Source organism: Caretta caretta, chromosome 2 (genome assembly GCF_965140235.1).
Source record: "Caretta caretta isolate rCarCar2 chromosome 2, rCarCar1.hap1, whole genome shotgun sequence".
NCBI lineage: Eukaryota > Metazoa > Chordata > Testudines > Cheloniidae > Caretta > Caretta caretta.
In genome coordinates this window covers 376,357-395,843 of record NC_134207.1, presented here as the reverse complement: position 1 = coordinate 395,843, position 19,487 = coordinate 376,357, and the positions used below count along the sequence as shown (strand labels likewise).

Sequence of the window (19,487 nt, the reverse complement as noted above, 5' to 3'; positions counted from 1 at the left end):
GATTAAGGGGTGGGGCACATGACTTCCAAGGAGAGGCTGAGGGAACTGGGCTTGTTTAGTCCGCAGAAGAGAAGAGTGAGGGAGGATTTGATAGCAGCCTTCAACTACCTTAAGGGAGGTTCCAAGGAGGATGGAGCTCAGCTGTTCTCAGTGGTGGCAGATGACAGAACAAGGAGCAATGGTCTCAAGTTGCAGTGGGGGAGGTCTAGGTTAGATATTAGGAAACACTATTTCACTAGGAGGGTGGTGAAGCACTAGAATGGCTTCCCTCGGGAGATGATGGAATCTCCATCCTTAGAGGTTTTTAAGACCTAGCTTGACAAAGCCCTGGCTGGGATGATTTAGTTGGGGATTGGTCCTGCTTTGAGCAGGGAGTTGGACTAGATGACCCCCTGAGGTCCCTTCCAACCCTGATATTCTATGATTCTTCCTAGCAATCCTTCTTCTTGGAATAATATCCCATTGTTGAAGAATTCAGAGCCCTCTCTCCGACACCACCTGCGTATGCACGCATTTACTTCCACAATTCGATGGTCCCTACCTGGGCCTTTTCCTTCAACAGGGAGGATGGACGAGAACACAACTTGCGCCTCCAACTCCTTTATCCTTGTTCCTAGAGCCACATAGTCTGCAGTGAGACGCTCAAGGTCATTCTTGGAAGTATCATTTGTGCCCACGTGGAGAAGTAGGAAAGGGTAGCAGTCTGAGGGCTTGATCAGTCTCCGCAAACAGTCCGTCACATCCTGGATTCTAGCTCCCTCCTACCATTCCTTAGAATCATGAACTCTGTCATATTATGATCACTTTCACCCAAACAGCCTTCCACCTTAGAATTCTCAACCAGTTCTTCCCTATGTGCCAGAATCAAATCCAGAACAGCCTCTCCCCTAGTCGCTTTCTCCACCTTCAGTAATAAAAAGTTGTCTCCAGAGCATTACAAGAACTTGCTGGATGATCTGTGCCCTGCTGTGTTGTTTTCCCAACAGCTGTCTGTGTAGCTGAAGGTCCCCCATCACCACCAAGCCCTGTGCTTCGGATGATTTTGTTAGTTATTCCAAACTAAGAGCTCTCAGTCTGGGGAATCTTCCCCAGGGAAGGAGTGGGAATCCCATCCTGGGACATTTAAAACTATGTGGGCAGAGCCCTGATTATAGAGAACATGCAACTACATGTTAGGAGGCTTATTCCTTCACCCACTTACTTCCCTGGTCCTTCTCGCATGAACAGAGAGCAACAATACCCGAAGTCCAAAGGTGCAAACAATTCGATGTTTATTGGGGTGAACTTCCAGCAAGCATGATTCCAGTTTCCTTCCTTAGTATCCTCCTTCCCAGCTCTGACACCACAGAGCCTTACACCTGTGTCCCTGTTCCCATTCCTACCCTTAGCCAAACATGATTCCAACTTCCTTACTCCCATTCCCTGTTCCCATTTCCCCCTTTAGCAAAACATGATTCCAATTTTCTTACCCCCATTCCCTGTTCCCATCTCCCTTACCCACATGCCCATGTCCATGCCCACCCCCACCCACTCACTTCCTCATTGACTACAGATTATATAGTAAAACTTGAGTTCTGCTTAGCTATACCTTAACCAATCATTTTCCTGAAATTTAACTAACCAATCCTAACATATTGTAACATGATTATGGAACCAATTATATCCCACCACCTTAATTAGTTTACACCCAGCAAAATTAATTATACAGCAGACAGGAACAATCACAGAACCAGACAGAGATTATACAGACAAACAAAAGCAAAGTGGGAACTACAATGACAAGACAACACAGAAGCGAGGATTTCACATCCCAGCTATTGATAAGTGAGTTCTTGCCAGACAGGATGCTATCAAACTAAGTTTCCTTTTACATTTTCTAGGCACTTCCCTTTCTCTGGAGGTGATAGGAATACAATCCTGTCCTGATAATGCCTAACAGCCCAATAGCACCTTATTTCAATGTGACTAGTTTGGAATGTGAGGATGTGACGGTTCGCTTCCCAGCTTATGGCTGCCTCTGCTGCTTAGCCAAAGGCCTTAGCCTAAGAACAGGGCCTCAGACTGTCACAGTAAGAGAAGGCCCTTACACCAGCAGATAGTGATTTTGATTCTTTCTTTTATATCTCTAGAACTAGCCAAGCGATAAGAATACACCTAAATTCTTGAAGTACAGGCCTTTGCAGACAGGCCTGAATATCTATATCCTAACACTACATCCTACAGTGCTAGGGACATTATAGCTAGACCAGTACTGCACTGGTGTTGGAGAAGCACTAGGCATGACCCAAGGGGGCCTGCACCGAGGTAACCTGATGACAAATCCCTCAGAGGTAGCTTTCAGAGTAACAGCCGTGTTAGTCTGTATTCGCAAAAAGAAAAGGAGTACTTGTGGCACCTTAGAGTCTAACCAATTTATTTGAGCATAAGCTTTCGTGAGCTACAGCTCATGATGCATCCGATGAAGTGAGCTGTAGCTCACGAAAGCTTATGCTCAAATAAATTGGTTAGTCTCTAAGGTGCCACAAGTACTCCTTTTCTTTTTTCAGAGGTAGCTGGCTCGCTCCTATGGGTGTGACTGTCACTGCACAGTTACTGATTTGTAAGTCCATAGAATCATAGAATAACAGAGTTGGAAGAGACCTCTGGAGGCCATCTAGTCCAACCCCCTGCCCAGAGCAGGACCAATCCCAACTACATCATCCCAGCCAGGGCTTTATCAAGCCTGACCTTAAAAACTTCTAAGGAAGGAGATTCCACCACCTCCCTAGGCAACGCATTCCAGTGTTTCACCACCCTCCTAGTGAAAAAGTTTTTCCTAATATCCAACCTAAATCTCCCCCACTGCAACTTGAGACCATTACTCCTTGTTCTGTCATCTGCTATCACTGAGAATAGTCTAGATCCATCCTCTTTGGATCCACCTTTCAGGTAGTTAAAAGCAGCTATCAAATCCCCCCTCATTCTTCTCTTCCGTAGACTAAACAATCCCAGTTCCCTCAGCCTCTCCTCATAAGTCATGTGTTCCAGACCCCTAATCATTTTTGTTGCCCTTCGCTGGACTCTCTCCAATTTTTCCACATCCTTCTTGTAGTGTGGGGCCCAAAACTGGACACAGTACTCCACATGAGGCCTCACCAATGTCGAATAGAGGGGAACGATCACGTCCTTCGATCTGCTGGCAATGCCCCTTCTTATACACCCCAAAATCCCATTGGCCTTCTTGGCAACAAGAGCACACTGTTGACTCCTATCCAGCTTCTCGTCCACTGTAATCCCTAGGTCCTTCTCTGCAGAACTGCTGGCCAGCCATTCGGTCCCTAGTCTGTAGTGGTGCATTGGATTCGTCCATCCTAAGTGCAGGACTCTGCACTTGTCGTTGTTGAACCTCATCAGATTTCTTTTGGCCCAATCCTCCAATTTGTCTAGGTCCCTCTGTATCCTATCCCTACCCTCCAGCGTATCTACCTCTCCTCCCAGTTTAGTGTCATCCGCAAACTTGCTGAGAGTACAATCCACACCATCCTCCAGATCATTAATGAAGATATTGAACAAAACTGGCCCCAGAACCGACCCTTGGGGCACTCCACTTGATACCGGCTGCCAACTAGACATGGAGCCATTGATCACTACCCCTTGAGCCCAACAATCTAGCCAGCTTTCTACCCACCTTGTAGTGCATCCATCCAGCCCATACTTCTTTAACTTGCTGACAAGAATACTGTGGGAGACCATGTCAAAAGCTTTGCTAAAGTCGAGGAATAACACGTCAACTGCTTTCCCTTCATCCACAGAACCAGTTATCTCATCATAGAAGGCAATTAGATTCATCAGGCATGACTTTCCCTTGGTGAATCCATGCTGACTGTTCCTGATCACTTTCCTCTCGTCTAAGTGCTTCAGAATTGATTCCTTGAGGACATGCTCCATAATTTTTCCAGTCCAGTGAGGGGGACACCTATTGCTCTCCCAAACGCTTCTGTCCTTGGCCATGGCAGAAAGGGTCCTAACAGCAAGTGGAAATGAAATGACTTTTCTTTGGCATCCAGTTAATTTGGTTTGGTTTGACTGGAGGGCGGGAATGAGTCTAGGAGACCACAGGGCATAGCTAGCTGTGAGGTTTCAGAGAAAAAAAGTAATGCTTATTCAGGACAAAATTAAAAATTTGAAATTTTTCATGGGACAGAAATTCAGAAAAATTCCATTTCAGGGGAACCAAAATGGGATTTTTTTTTCCAGTTTACCAGCTGCTTGCCTGGAAGGGTCTTAGAGAGACAAAGCGGGGGGAGGTAATGTCTTTTATTGTAGCAACTTGTGTTGGTGAGAGAAACAACCTGTCAAGCTTACACAGAGCTCTTCTGCAGGTACTCAGAGTGTTACAGCTAGATATAAGATGGAATAGATTGTTTAGCATAAGTAGTTAGTTCAAGAGACCATTTAAGGTGAAGTGGCCCGTTAACACCCCTCCAGTCATAGGGAGTAAAGGAAGAGCGAGGGTAGGTGGTTGTTAGTGCATTATAGATTGTCGTACTAAGCCACAAATCCAGTGTCTCTGTTCACAAAGTGATCACTCTGTATCTGAGAGGCATGCTGCTCTGTGGGAAATACTGTGTCTCCTCTCTGATTACTGTCTGTCTGTCTCTGCTCAGTTCCCCAGGATCAGGATGAGCCAGCAGAGGAAGAGGAGCTGTTAGTAACGCATGACTCCTCAACACCCACCACATCAGCACTTGAAGAAATGGCTCTGTACAGCAGCAAGCGCAAACTCCGACACAGCCGTCGCAGTCTGGAGGCTGCTGTCCCCACATAGAGGGTCTGCTGCACCAGGGCAACAGGACAGCCCAGCACAGGGCTCTACATCTTCCTGCACTCCACAGACTGGACTGGGTCCCACAGCTGCCTCCTTGACATTGGCTGGGACCTGCGCACCCAGAAGGCGTTGTGGTTAATGAACTTCCTTTAGGCTGGGAACCTCCTTTTTCTCTCGCTACCCACAATGCACTGGGGCACGTGCTGAACAAAACAGGACAGTGCTGGACTTGTAGATGTCTGACAAAGGGTGGGAGGGGCAGGGCAGTGGGCAGCAGCAGTTTGTTAGTCTGTAAATAGTATGTGTGTATGTGTGCGCACGCACGTGTGTGGGTGTGTGACGCTGCACCTGTTATTCCCTCCACTTGGGTTTTTCAGTGGCTACTATGGGGGCTTTGTTCTGATGTGACTTAGCAGGAAGGGCCAGCCCTTTACTCCCTTTTAAATCCCACCGATTTGTTAAAAGCCAGCTCCCCCCCTAAACCATGGAGTGTCCTATCCGTGCAGGGGCAGGAATCTGTGACCTCTCTAGAACACATTGTCCCCATGCCACTCCCCCACCAGGCCAGTGGTAATCTGGCTTGGTGTGACGCTGTTCCTCCGGCAGTAGCATTGCCCCTCACATGCACACGTAATTCATGTCGCACAGGCTGTGGTCCATTCTAGGCAAACACGCTACGGGGGGGGGCATGCGGGGAACAGGTGCTGACTGTCCTGTGTGAGAGTGGCCTACATGAGATGGATGAACTAGGGCAGATGGGAGTGCGAGGCTACAGCAGTGTCTGCATGTGACAGCAGTAGGGACAGACTAGGTGGGGATTAGAATGTGGTGACTCAGCAGCAGGCGGTACAAATAAAGAGACGGGGGTAAGGCTAGAGTAGGGGGTGCAGGCAGGAAGGTGGGATGTGGACTGGCTGGGGTCAAGTTAAGGGTACTGGGTGCAGGATGATGATGGTACACAGAGAGCGATGGTGGTGGCAGCAGAAGCTGGTGGCTCTCACTGTGTTGCCCATAACCACTGCAGTAAAATGTGAGTTTTGAGTGGGGTTGGAGCATAGACGAAGTGAGCACCATGCAGGGAGCTCCAGGAGATAACGGATAATGAGATATGCATCCCACTAACTACAAATCCTACGGTCTCTCTCTGACGACTTGGTGGCGTCCTGACGCTTTACCTGCAGATTAGGGCAAACGAGATTCTTTACACATGCACCAAGGCTGTTATTGCTGGCTTCCTGACTGGAACAAGAGCCTGTCCGCCTCAGTACCAAGTGAACCCAAGGCTATGGCGCCAGTGACTAGGCACCTGTATCTACCAGTGAAACTGTCATTTCTCTTGTTCTTACTGCCCTCTGCAAGTTAAGCAGCCCTTATCCACACAGGCCCCAAATCAAAGCAAGGCATCTGAGCTTGGTTTGGCAATGGTCTGAGTGATCTTTCCACTCCCTCTAACAAATCGGTGCTCTCTTACTTGCTGATGCTGCCAGCAGTAAGTCCAGAGTTGGCCCTTAATCCTCCCAGTGCCAGGATGTGACTCGGGAGTGGAGGGCACTTCTGCTTGTACATTTACTAAATGACTGGATGCGGTTTCTTTTAGTTGAGAATCTCCTCTCTTCACACCAAATCACATGGCTCATTTGAACTGAATTGATATGTTTAATTTTACAGGGCTTGGATGGGGGAAATCTGATAGTCTATCAAACTGCAGCCATGGCTGCTGCCATCATCAGCAATTTGAGCTTTTCCTTTTTAAAACCTCATTTTAGCATTTGCTTTTTAACAAGAACAATTTCTGGATACAATCATGAATTGGTTTTGGTGACTAACTTGTGATTTTCCTTTCCCTTTGTGGTACCTGGGTGCCAGGCTCTGATCTCTCTCCTCTCCTGAGAGATGCGGAGTTAAAATTAGCTCATCAAGACTGTAACTAGTGAAATTTGTACAACCAAAGAAATCTATTTTGTGGTTCAAGGAGAATAAAGTTTACTTTACATTTTAGAGCCTGTGTCTGTCTGTGGATGAAGCTTTTTCCTTAGGCCAGTGGGAAGCACTAGAAGGGCCTCTCTCTATTCACTGCTTCTACTTTCAAATCTAGAGAAAGGCAAGTCTTCCAGCATCTCTGCTTCAATGTCCATCACATCTGTCCTGCTATGGTCTCTCCTATCTTGAGACTTCTTTCATAGATTTCAAGGCTAGAAGGAACCGCGGGACCCCTTTAGTTTGACCGCCTGTATAACAGGTCAGCGAACGGCCCCAAACTAATTTCCAGAGCATATTTTTTAGAAAAACATCTAGTCTTGATTTAAAAATTGCCCAAGATGGAGTGGTCACCACAACAACTGAGTAAATTGTTCCAGTGGTTAATTATGCTCGTTAAAAATGTATGCCTTATTTCCAGTCTGAATTTGTCTAGCTTCAACGTCACTGGATCGTATTTTACCTTTCTCTGCCAGACTAAAGAGCCCATTATAGAATACTTGTTCCCCATGTACATATTTGCAGATCAAATCAAATTATCCTTTAACCTGTTCTTAAACTACATAGATTGAGCTCCTTGAGTCTATTATACTCCTTGAACTCCTTCCTATCCCCCCCGTCACACATGAAGTTGTGCATGTCACCTGCCAACATAATCATGTTTCACTGTCTCACACACACTCTCTAGATCAGGGGCAGGCAAACTTTTTGGCCTGAGGGCCACATCGGGTTTCTGAAATTGTATGGCGGCTGGTTAGGGAAGGCTGTGCCTCCCCAACCAGCCAGGCATGGCCCGGCCCCCCTGCCCCCTATCCAACCCCCCTGCTTCTCATCCCCTGACAGTCCCCCCAGGACGCCTGCCCCATCCAACCTCCCCACCGGCTCTCGGTCCCCTGACCGCCCCTGGACCCTGCCACCCCATCCAACCCCCAACTCTCCTTTGTGACTGCCCCCCCAGACCCCGCCCCATCCACACACACCCCCCCCAGCTCCCTGTCCCCTGACTGCCCCCCATCACCCCATCCAACCCCCCGCTCCTTCCTGACTGCCCCCCTCGGGACTCCCTACCCCATTCAACACCCCCCCCCCATTCCCCACCCTCTGACCGCTCCCAACCCCTATCCACGCCCCTGACAACCCCCCCGAACTACCCCGCCCTCTATCCAACCCCGCCCCTGCTCTCTGCCCCCTTTCTGTGCTGCCTGGAGCGCCGGTGGCTGGCAGCGCGGCTGCACCATGAGAGGCAGCCACACGGCGCAGCACAGAGACCGGGTCAGACCGGGCTCTGCAGCTGCGCTGCCCCGGGAGCTCGCCCATGCCACCCCCGCCCAGAGGGTTGCGCCGGTGGCACAGTGAGCTGAGGCTGCAGGGCAGCAGGGGAGAGTCCAGGGGCAAGCCTCCTGGGCCAGGAGCTCAGGGGCCAGGCAGGACAGTCCTGCGGGCCACATGTGGCCCGTGGGCAGTAGTTTGCCTGTGGGCAGGCTCTCATGGATGGGGAACCCTGGGTTTTGTGAAGCAACCTGCACAGCAGGGCATCTAGGGACTACCACAAAAGACTCCCAGCAGTGGTAGGGACCAGATGGCTCATAACTCAGCCCTTCCCTACCCTGGGGTGATACAGTGTAAGCACAAGCCCACCAGCTGCCCTCTCAGTAAGCATCTTCACATTTGCTTCAGGAGGATACCCATCATCTTGAGCTCAGCATGGCCACTTTTCAGCAGGCTATAGGGGACATGCTGCCACTGCAGTCACTGCAGGACAGTTGCCTGCTGGGTGCAAGAAGAACGAGGTTCAAGGAAGACAACTTGGACAAACAGTGATGACTACACATGTATGAAAAACACAACCCCACCATTTCAGTGCTTAGTCTTCCACTATCCCTGCCATGATGCCACAAATCCACCCTGAAGCTTGCCACTTGATCTATGGGCATTTGGACTGCATCACATTGGGGCCAGGATGGCTGCATCCCTCCTTGAAACACGCTGCACCCATGCTCAGATAAGGCTCTAAAACTAAGGTGCTTTTTATATCCATAATAGAATTTGGTGCAGTCACCTCTATTTTGGGTCTGTAAAACTCCAGTCAGTACCTGCTCTGTGCCAGATTGGCTGCTGGTTTGGCTCAGCTGGGCTTAAGTGCATATCCCACTTCCTGCATTCAGGGAGCAAAGCCATGCTTCCACAGAAAGGAGATGACTGCAGGGGTCAGGCAGATGCACTTTTCCTTCATACTTCCTGCCTGCTGCTGAGGTATCAGTGCAAAGGGCAGGGACTGCGAGAAAAGGCCTGTCTGAAAGAAAATAAACATATCTCACTGGAGGTGATTCACTGTCTAGGGGAGACTAGCTGAGCCTGCAAAGGCGGGGAAGGGGGCCTTGCATCATAAATTTATAGCCTTGCCCGTAGTGCTGCTGACCATAGTTGCATCTTGCATTCTTAGCTGTTGGAAGGGTGAATTCAGCTCAGTTGTTTGGCACCTCCCCCTCTGCCCTATTATGAGCCCTGCACTTTGTGGCCTTCCCTTCAGAAATGCAGCAAGCCACCCCCCCCGTGCGGCCCATGATTGGTTACAAAACACAAGCCTTGTAATACAATTTCACTTTAATGAGACACCAGCTGCCACACCACTTGCAGCCTGTTGTTCACGCCTACAGGCTGCACTTGGCCAGAATGATCCAAATTGGAAGGAGACTTTGGAGCAATTCCTCAGGGGGCTGGTGACGTTTGATGACAACAAATAATTTAAAGTTTCCAATCCTGGTTGCTTGAAATTCAGTCTGTGAATACTCTGGTCCATCGGTTGCTCTGACTAAGGACAGGTACCTGTAAGAGGAAGGAAACAGGCAGTTGAACAGCATGGTTTATAGGCATGCCAAGTTATTGCACTCACCTTGCCACACTGACTTCTGCTTCTAAAAAGCCACAGGTGGTGTTGCATAGCCACTGGCTCAAGTAAACACAATTCCCCTGGTTAGGGCCAGCAACCTCAGAATACGCAAACAAAGGCACGAAGCCTGCGTCTGTGCAAAGCGAACGTCTCTGCCTTGATGATTGACTAACAATGGCGGAAGGAGAGGGCCATGAGATGGCAGCTGAAGCCATGAAGAGCAATGAGTTACATAGGGGTGATGTGCCATAAAGACGTCTGAAAGACCTCAATGGTGTGCAAAAGGGGACGCCCTGAGGGAATACTGAGAATGGTACAGTATCAGAAAAGAGTGTTGGTGCCTAAATTCTTCTGGGGATCTGGTTCTCACGCCTTTCCTGCACCTTGCTGGGCTTTTGTGCGTCTTTCCTTTCCTCACAGCATTACTCCCAGCACTGTCTCAGAGCCCCTCATGGTTGCTCTGATGCCCTTCAGGCTTTTCTGTGGCCCTGCCCTGCATAACCTTATTGCCTTTCATGGTTTCAGATACCATCTCAACCCTCCCTCTCCTTGGTCCCAGACTTAGACCCTTCTCTAACTCAGGCAGCACTGAACTGCAAACCTGGGTCTCCCACATCCCAGCTAATCACTTAGCTATTGGTTGTAAACATGCCTGCCCACTCACTCTTCCCCTCCCCTAGCTGGCTTTTGTTGGGGAATTAGGCATGCTCTGAGTGGCCTGACAGCTCAGGCCCCTTAGCCACGATAAGTCAGTGGCTGCAGAGTTTGAGAATGCTGCCAGGCTTAGGTGTGACCTCACATGCTGAGCATCTTTGTGGTGTCAGGACTTCGGTAGTTAGGGGACGTTACTGGCAGACCCTTCGGTGTCTGCAGGGTTATGTGTCAACTGAGCTGTGGTTCTGTGACGGCAGTGGCAGCGACATTATGGATTAAAGACGCAGTTAGCTGCCAAAGTCCTTTTATAAATCTAGCCCTTTGGGACTGTACTTCTCTCCAGCACATATAAGAAATAGTTCTAATGTGTTCACAGGGTTTGGCCACACCTCCTTCTAGCTACAGGTCCCATTCGCTGCCTTCAGCAATGGCAAAAACGTGGACGTGCTGCTGTCACACCTTTGCCACTGTAACCCCACTTTTATCATGGCGGCAGCAGAAACAAACATCATCGCCCCTGCTCCGTCACCCCTCAGTGCACTGAGACTTCCAGGGCCCAGACACAGAATGCTTTGACTCTATTTGTTCCTGCTCCCTCTCATGGCGGTGAAACCCAAATGGAGCAAAACAAAGGCCAAGAGATGCTAGATCTACAAGGCCTCTTGGGACCATTCTGGTAGGGGCCAGCGCTGCTTTGTAAGAAAGAGAGACAGTTGTTACAGCGGGAGGTCTCGGCCCCCCCCAGCTTTGCTTCCAAGCCATTCAACAGCTCAGGAGCACAAGTGGATGCAAGCAACAAGAATGCATGGAACAAACAGAGAAGCAAAAGAGAGACACACAAAGGACTCAAGGGTGCAGGCCAACTAACCACCAGGGAAGCAGGTTTTCTCTCTCCTCAACCATCAAGGTTCTCTGGTAACCATCCCCAATCAGCTGGATAAGGCTTCAAAGAGGGGGCATACCGCATAAAGGTAGGCCTTGCTGAGGCCTCATCTGGAGTACTGTGTCCAGTTTTGGGCCCCACACTACAAGAAGGATGTGGATAAATTGGAGAGAGTCCAGCGAAGGGCAACAAAAATTATTAGGGGTCTGGAACACATGACTTATGAGGAGAGGCTGAGGGAACTGGGATTGTTTAGTCTGCAGAAGAGAAGAATGAGGGGGGATTTGATAGATGCTTTCAACTACCTGAGAGGTGGTTCCAGAGAGGATGGTTCTAGACTATTCTCAGTGGTAGAAGAGGACAGGAGAAGGAGTAATGGTCTCAAGTTGCAGTGCGGGAGGTTTAGGTTGGATATTAGGAAAAACTTTTTCACTAGGAGGGTGGTGAAACACTGGAATGCATTACCTAGGGAGGTGGTAGAATCTCCTTCCTTAGAAGTTTTTAAGGTCAGGCTTGACAAAGCCCTGGCTGGGATGATTTAATTGGGGATTGGTCCTGCTTTGAGCAGGGGGTTGGACTAGATGACCTCCTGAGGTCCCTTCCAACCCTGATATTCTATGATTCTATGAAGGTCTGGAGCAACAGGTATCGACCCTGTGTTGCAGAAGAGAAACTGAAGATTTCCTGGACAGATGTCAGGATATGCTTCTATGGGCACAAGGTTCTGAAGATTCAGAGCAGGCTGCACATCGGGATGGTGAAGAAATTTGGCATCATGTGACCTCCAGAAGAAAAAAGGGGAACGTCCATGTACCAGCAACGCAGATACAGGTAAGTAACCGTTTTCATGTTCTCTCCACAGGTACTAATGCGGAGAGTGGACCAGATGATACGTCTGAGGGAAGGGAGCAGAAGGAGACTCCGCCGACTGGAAGGCATGAGATGCCCTGTCCTAGGGTTGGGGGTTCCATGACCACCGCTCCCAAGAGAAGGAGGCAGGTGGTGGTGGTCGGGGACTCTCTCCTCATGGGGACTCCTGATGGGATTCTACTGTAGACCACCGGACCAGGGGGATGAGGTGGACGAGGCTTTCTTCAGGCAACTCGCAGAAGTTACTAGATCACACACCCTGGTTCTCATGGGAAACTTCAATCATCCTGATATCTGCTGGGAGAGCAATACAGCAGTGCATAGACAATCCAGGAAGTTTTTGGAAAATATAGGGGACAATTTCCTGGTGCAAGTGCTGGAGGAACCAACTAGGGGCAGAGCTCTTCTTGACCTGCTGCTCACAAACCGGGAAGAATTAGTAGGGGAAGCAAAAGTGGATGGGAACCTGAGAGGCAGTGACCATGAGATGGTTGAGTTCAGGATCCTGACACAAGGAAGAAAGGAAAGCAGCAGAATACGGACCCTGGACTTCAGAAAAGCAGACTTCGACTCCCTTAGGATAACTATGGGCAAGATCCCCTGGGAGAATAACATGAGGGGGAAAGGAGTCCAGGAGAGCTGGCTGTATTTTAAAGAATCCTTATTGAGGTTACAGGGACAAACCATCCCAATGTGCAGAAAGAATAGTAAATATGGCAGGCAACCAGCTTGACTTAACAGTGAAATCCTTGCTGATCTTAAATACAAAAAAGAAGCTTACAAGAAGTGGAAGATTCGGCAAATGACCAGGGATGAGTATAAAAATATTACTCTGGCATGCAGGAGTGAAATCAGGAAGGCCAAATCACACCTGGAGGTGCAACTAGCAAGAGATGTTAAGAGTAACAAGAAGGGTTTCTTCAGGTATGTTGGCAACAAGAAGAAAGCCAAGGAAAGTGTGGGCCCCTTACTGAATGAGGGAGGCAACCTAGTGACAGAGGATGTGGAAAAAGCTAATGTACTCAATGCTTTTTTTGCCTCTGTCTTAGAATCATAGAATATCAGGGTTGGAAGGGACCTCAGGAGGTCATCTAGTCCAACCCCCTGCTCAAAGCAGGACCGATCCCCGACTAAATCATCCCAGCCAGGGCTTTGTCAAGCCTGACCTTAAAAACTTCTAGGGAAGGAGATTCCACCACCTCCCTAGGTAACGCATTCCAGTGTTTCACCACCCTCCTAGTGAAAAAGTTTTTCCTAATATCCAACCTAAATCTCCCCCACTGCAACTTGAGACCATTACTCCTTGTTCTGCCATCTGCTACCACTGAGAACAGTCTAGAGCCATCCTCTTTGGAACCCCCTTTCAGGTAGTTGAAAGCAGCTATCAAATCCCCCCTCATTCTTCTCTTCTGAAGACTAAACATCCCCAGTTCCCTCAGCCTCTCCTCATAAGTCATGTGTTCCAGTCCCCTAATCATTTTTGTTGCCCTCCGCTGGACTCTTTCTAATTTTTCCACATCCTTCTTGTAGTGTGGGGCCCAAAACTGGACACAGTACTCCAGATGAGGCCTCACCAATGTCGAATAGAGGGGAACGATCACGTCCCTCGATCTGCTGGCAATGCCCCTACTTATACATCCCAAATGCCATTGGCTTTCTTGGCAACAAGGGCACACTGTTGACTCATATCCAACTTCTCGTCCACTGTAACCCCTAGGTCCTTTTCTGCAGAACTGCTGCTGAGCCATTTGGTCCCTAGTTTGTAGCGGTGCACTGGATTCTTCCGGCCTAAGTGCAGGACTCTGCACTTGTCCATTCACGAACAAGGTCAGCTCCCAGATGGCTGCACTGGGCAGCACAGGATGGGGAGGAGGTGACCAGCCCTCTGTGGAGAAAGAAGTGGTTCGGGACTATTTAGAAAAGCTGGACGTGCACAGGTCCATGGGGCCAGATGCGCTGCATCCGAGAGTGCTAAAGGAGTTGGCGGATGTGATTGCAGAGCCATTGACTATTATCTTTGAAAACTCATGGTGATCAGGGGAGGTCCCGGACGACTGGAAAAAGGCTAATGTAGTGCCAATCTTTAAAAAAGGGAAGAAGGAGGATCCTGGGAACTACAGGCCAGTCAGCCTCACCTCAGTCCCTGGAAAAATCATGGAGCAGGTCCTCAAGGAATCAATTCTGAACCACTTAGAGGAGAGGAAAGTGATCAGGAACAGTCAGCATGGATTCACCAAGGGCAAGTCATGCCTGACTAATCTAATTGCCCCCTATGATGAGATAACTGGCTCTGTGGATGAGGGGAAAGCAGTGGACATGTTGTTCCTTGACTTTAGCAAAGCTTTTGACACGGTCTCCCACAGTATTCTTGTCAGCAAGTTAAAGAAGTATGGGCTGGATGAATGGACTATAAGGTGGATAGAAAGCTCGCTAGATTGTCGGGCTCAAGGGGTAGTGATCAATGGCTCCATGTCTAGTTGGCAGCCGGTATCAAGTGGAGTGCCCCAAGGGTCGGTCCTAGGGCCGGTTTTCTTCAATATCTTCATAAATGATCTGGAGGATAGTGTGGATTGCACTCTCAGCAAGTTTGCGGATGACACTAAACTGGGAGGAGAGGTAGATACGCTGGAGGGTAGGGATAGGATACAGAGGGACCTAGACAAATTGGAGGATTGGGCCAAAAGAAATCTGATGAGGTTCAACAAGGACAAGTGCAGAGTTCTGCACTTAGGACGGAAGAATCCAATGCACTGCTACAGACTAGGGACCACATGGCTAGGCAGCAGTTCTGCAGAAAAGGACCGAGGGGTTACAGTGGACGAGAAGTTGGATATGAGTCAACAGTGTGCCCTTGTTGCCAAGAAGGCCAATGGCGTTTTGGGCTGTATAAGTAGGGGCATTGCCAGCAGATTGAGGGACGTGAGGCCTCACCTGGAGTACTGTGTCCAGTTTTGGGCCCCACACTACAAGAAGGATGTGGAAACATTGGAAAGAATCCAGCGGAGGGCAACAAAAATGATTAGGGGACTGGAACACATGACTTATGAGGAGAGGCTGAGGGAACTGGGGATATTTAGTCTACGGAAGAGAAGAATGAGGGGGGATTTGATAGCTGCTTTCAACTACCTGAAAGGGGGTTCCAGAAAGGATGGCTCTAGACTGTTCTCAGTGGTAGCAGATGACAGAACAAGGGGTAATGGTCTCAAGTTGCAGTGGGGGAGATTTAGGTTGCATATTAGGAAAAACTTTTTCACTAGGAGGGTGGTGAAACACTGGAATGCGTTACCTAGGGAGGTGGTAGAATCTCCTTCCTTAGAAGTTTTTAAGGTCAGGCTTGACAAAGCCCTGGCTGGGATGATTTAATTGGGGATCGGTCCTGCTTTGAGCAGGAGGTTGGACTAGATGACCTCCTGAGGTCCCTTCCAACCCTGATATTCTATGATGCTATGATCACTCAAAGAAGAATTTGCAGATATTATTGCAAGCAGCTCCAAGAGTTCTTCAGTTTATAGAATCATAGAATCATAGAATATTGGGGTTGGAAGGGACCTCAGGAGGTCATCTAGTCCACCCCTGCTCAAAGCAGGACCAATCCCCAACTAAATCAATTAATTCCTTCAGCTTCTTGGAGTGAATACCATCAGGCCCTGCTGACTATAATACATTCAAACTAGTCAGAAGACCTTCGACATGTTCTTTGCTTATCCTAATCTGCATCCCTTCCCCTTTATTGTCTATGATAAGATCATTGGTTGTCTGGGCACATTATTTTTGTGTGTGAAGACTGAAGCAAAGTAGGCATTGAGCAGGTCTGCTTCTCTATCATCTTCCATTACCAGCTCACCATCCCTGATCACTCTGTTTTGTCTGACATATTTATAGAGCCCCTTCTACATGATATTCTCTGTACCTAGAACACTGACAATACATCCTATAAGCTATCAGGGGAAGCTGGTGGTTTTGGCACTCAAGAGACATGGCAGTGGTTTGAGTTTATGATTATGAGATAAGCCCATTTACTGGATGTGTCTTAGACAAGACAGTTAAAGTTGACATTTAAAAAGTCATTGTTAAGTTTCAGAATCAAAGGCAGCCTTGACTGAATAGCACAATTCACACACCTGATTGGGCATCAAGAGTGGGATTTGCAGAAAACTTTCCTTAGGGTGCAGGAATTTCTCAAACTCTACCCTGGACTGTTATGTGCCAGTGTTGGGGTGGCTGATGTGACAGTCTCATCCCCGAGCTTGAAAAGGGTAAATATTCCAGCAATCTTTTGGCCTTTTCCCAGAATTATAAGGGGAGGCGGCCAAAGGGCTGGAGGTGCCAGTCCCTCACCCCTAGATATCTACAGCTAGATACTATTTGTCCCTGGCTCTCATAACATTAGTATCTGAGAATGGTGGGAGATAGGGCTCTAGGGTAGAGGTGCTCAGCCTTCTCCCTGGCTTCCCAGGCTGGGAGGGGACAAGGCTGATATGGGCCAAGGGATTGGCACATTCCTACATCCCCAAGCTGGGAGGGAATAGGGTCGGAAGAGGTGCCATTTCTCCACTGAAGCTCATGGAGTTTACCATACCCACAAATTCTTACCTTTCATTCTGCAGTATCTGCTTGCTCAGAATTGCCTCTGCCAGTCCAGACTCTATTCTCTCCAACTGTCTCTTCACGGCATCAAACATGTTCACTTCCATCATGTCAAACACCACTGGCTTTCCATACCTAAGGGCAGAGGTCTGAATGGTTGATCATATGTACTACAGGACAGTCCAAGGTCCTTAATACAAAAGATAGACAAAACAAATCTCTCTCTCTCTCGATAATGATGGGTCTCAAGTATTACATGTATGGACAGCCTTCCCTTTAGCACAATGTGGAAAGGGGACTGGGGAGAAAAGGCCCCTCACTCAGCCAGCATTCCCTTTTGTGAAAGACGACCAGAAATACTAACTGTGAAGGTAGTGCAGCTACTTCCCCAGGCAGAGGGTATCAAAAAGCAACTTACTCCCTCACAGCCACATGCACTACACTACCAGCTAATTGTTTTATTCCTCCAGCTCACTCATATGTGCACTCTTAGATCATCAGGAACACCAACCTATGCTGTGTCCATGCCTGCCATCCTGCCCTCCCATTCCTGGTGCTCTGCCACCTACCGGAGGGCCCCCAGCAAGGCCAATCGAATGGTCTCCATGTTCATATCATTTGGGTTCAGTGTGTTCAAGTAATTTGTGTCTCGATACCGCAGGAAAGTTGCAGCCTGTCCAGATGGATCAATGATTAATGGCCATCTGTATGTGAAGATGAGACAGAGACACCCATCATTAGTGGGGACAGGGAACTAAGCGTCTGAACTAGAGCTGAAAGACCAAATACCAAAACCCAATACAACCAGCAAATATTCCCCCTACACCTACTGGAGAAGTAGCAACAACCAGACACTCCCTCCAGCCCTGCAGGGAGGAACATGGTGTTACCCCGGAATTTGATATTCCTGCATGTAGCCCAGAACTTGACAGTACTGCAGTAAGCAATTTTGTATGTTCAGCCACTGCCAGCTGAAAACCAAACATCACATTGCTAGGAATAATCTTAGGCCTTTGTGAGACAAGGTCAGACAACTGCATACTTGCAGTTTGTTAATCAGAATGGGAGGATGAGACAGAAAGTTATGGAAGAGAGTGAGGTAAGAGCAAGCTTGGTTTTAGGTGCCGCTGACGTATTGTTGTTATGGCTGGAAATATTAGAAATGTTTTGAGATAATGAGTAGTTTGCTGAAATTAGGAGAATTAGTGGAACCTGTAGGGGTTATGATGCTGACCCACTAGGAGTCACTATAGGTTACGTGCTTTGTTAGAGATAGCTATAAAAGATTAGGTAAAAGTAAATACCTCTGAGCAGTCCAAGGGAGCTTTTCTTTGGGCAAGGAGCTGACATCTAAACTCCCCATCAGCTGGACAGAAAGAGGGCCCCTGGAAGCCTGGATGGTGATCACGTGAAACCATCTCAGACTGTGGGTAACTATATCTGGGATGTCTTAAACCTATTGCGTATGTGTGTGTGCTTAATATCTAATAAATCGTAATTTTGGATAAGAGCACACTTGCTTGTATCAATCATTTATCAGATGGAAGCACTGTGTTCCCATTGATTTATTCCTAACACCGCCTGGAGAGAAACAATTAAGTTACCCCAGCTTTGGGTTCTGAGAAACCCCAGGTAACACTGGTGGCACCAGGGAGATGATCCCTCCTTAAAAACCTTCTTATGCCATTCCCAGAAGGGAGTCTAAAATAAAGCCACTCCATATGTCTCCTTCCTCCTTTAGGTTTCCTTCCTCTTCTCCATTTTTCTCTCTTCCTTTAGGTTGTAAGGTGATCAGGGAATACAATAATTGTGTGTCTTGTACCAGAGCTGAGCAGATTTCATGTATTTAACAAATAAATAGAATTATTAATACCAACAATAAAAGGGTCTTCTTCACCATGGGATATAATGGTACTAGTCCAACAGCCCACTACATCAGGGCTGCTTAATGGCAAGAGGTGTATCAGTACTTTTAGGTCAGTCCCTTTGCGAAGGCTCTCTTCCTCAGAGTTGAGGGGAAGCAGCATTGTTGTTAAGACATTTCTGCTGGATACAAACATGACAGCAAGTATGACCATTGTCTTTTCTAACTCACCGTCCATCTGAATGGATTTTGCCTCCCACATCCTTCAATAGCACATCATCAAGCTCCTGTACGGAGCACTTCAGCCCTTGGAATTCATTCCCCACCCCTAGTAAAGGATAGAGAAAGCACTGAATAGCATTATCTATTCTACACAAAAAACAGCAAGAACATTAATGTTGAATGGTTAAGCACTTCCAAGGAAAGTGGTGCAAGTCCCTTCAGTAGAAACTATTATTGATTTTTTTATTACCATACTGCCACTTCCCTTGGAAGAGGAGTCCATAACCTAATAACACTCACAGTCAGGAAAATTTCCCAGATATTAACCTAACTTCTCCCTTTCTTAATTTCATTCTATTGCCCTTGGTATACCTACTTGGACTAGTCAACATTTCTTCTTCCTCCTTGGTGTTTATGCCCTTTGGAGATTTGAATCTTCATAGACACAGATTATAAAGACAGAAAAGAACATTGGAATCATCTAATTTGACTTTCTGCGTAATACAGACCACGGAACATCACCCAGTAACTCTTTCATAAAGGCCAGAAATTTCTGTTCCCCATGTAGATACTTCTAGACTGCGAACAAATCCGCCGTTTGGGTTCTCATACTGGGATTTAAGGGCCTACATTGGATATTTTAGCTCAAATACAAGATTTAAGCACCAAATGTAGGTGACAAGGTTTGAAAATATGCTTAGAACTATAAAAGACATAACAAAGTTGTATTGTA

General features: G+C 47.9%; 2 protein-coding genes across 46 annotated transcripts in view; one reads left to right on the top strand and one right to left on the bottom strand.

The window, feature by feature from the left end:
• The window catches only part of SCRIB (scribble planar cell polarity protein), a 248,262-nt gene extending 241,457 nt beyond the window's left edge, over positions 1 to 6,805 (top strand). For 35 of the 38 annotated variants that reach the window (XM_075124824.1, XM_048837023.2, XM_048837013.2 and 32 more), the window contains one exon: positions 4,647 to 6,805. In XM_075124824.1, coding sequence (XP_074980925.1) covers positions 4,647 to 4,807 — 161 coding nt within the window. In that variant the 3' untranslated portion in view covers positions 4,808 to 6,805. The remainder of the gene's footprint in view (positions 1 to 4,646) is intronic. The other 3 variants (XM_048837026.2, XM_048837017.2, XM_048837018.2) reach the window with 2 other exon arrangements.
• Positions 6,806 to 9,370: 2,565 nt separating this feature from the next.
• Positions 9,371 to 19,487, bottom strand: part of IQANK1 (IQ motif and ankyrin repeat containing 1) — a 100,132-nt gene continuing 90,015 nt past the window's right edge. For all 8 annotated transcript variants that reach the window (XM_075124822.1, XM_075124816.1, XM_075124823.1 and 5 more), the window contains 4 exons: positions 18,764 to 18,860; positions 17,238 to 17,372; positions 16,675 to 16,803; positions 9,371 to 9,610 (listed from right to left, as the gene is read on the bottom strand). In XM_075124822.1, the coding sequence (XP_074980923.1) occupies positions 9,436 to 9,610; positions 16,675 to 16,803; positions 17,238 to 17,372; positions 18,764 to 18,860 (536 nt within the window). In that variant the 3' untranslated portion in view covers positions 9,371 to 9,435. The remainder of the gene's footprint in view (positions 9,611 to 16,674; positions 16,804 to 17,237; positions 17,373 to 18,763; positions 18,861 to 19,487) is intronic.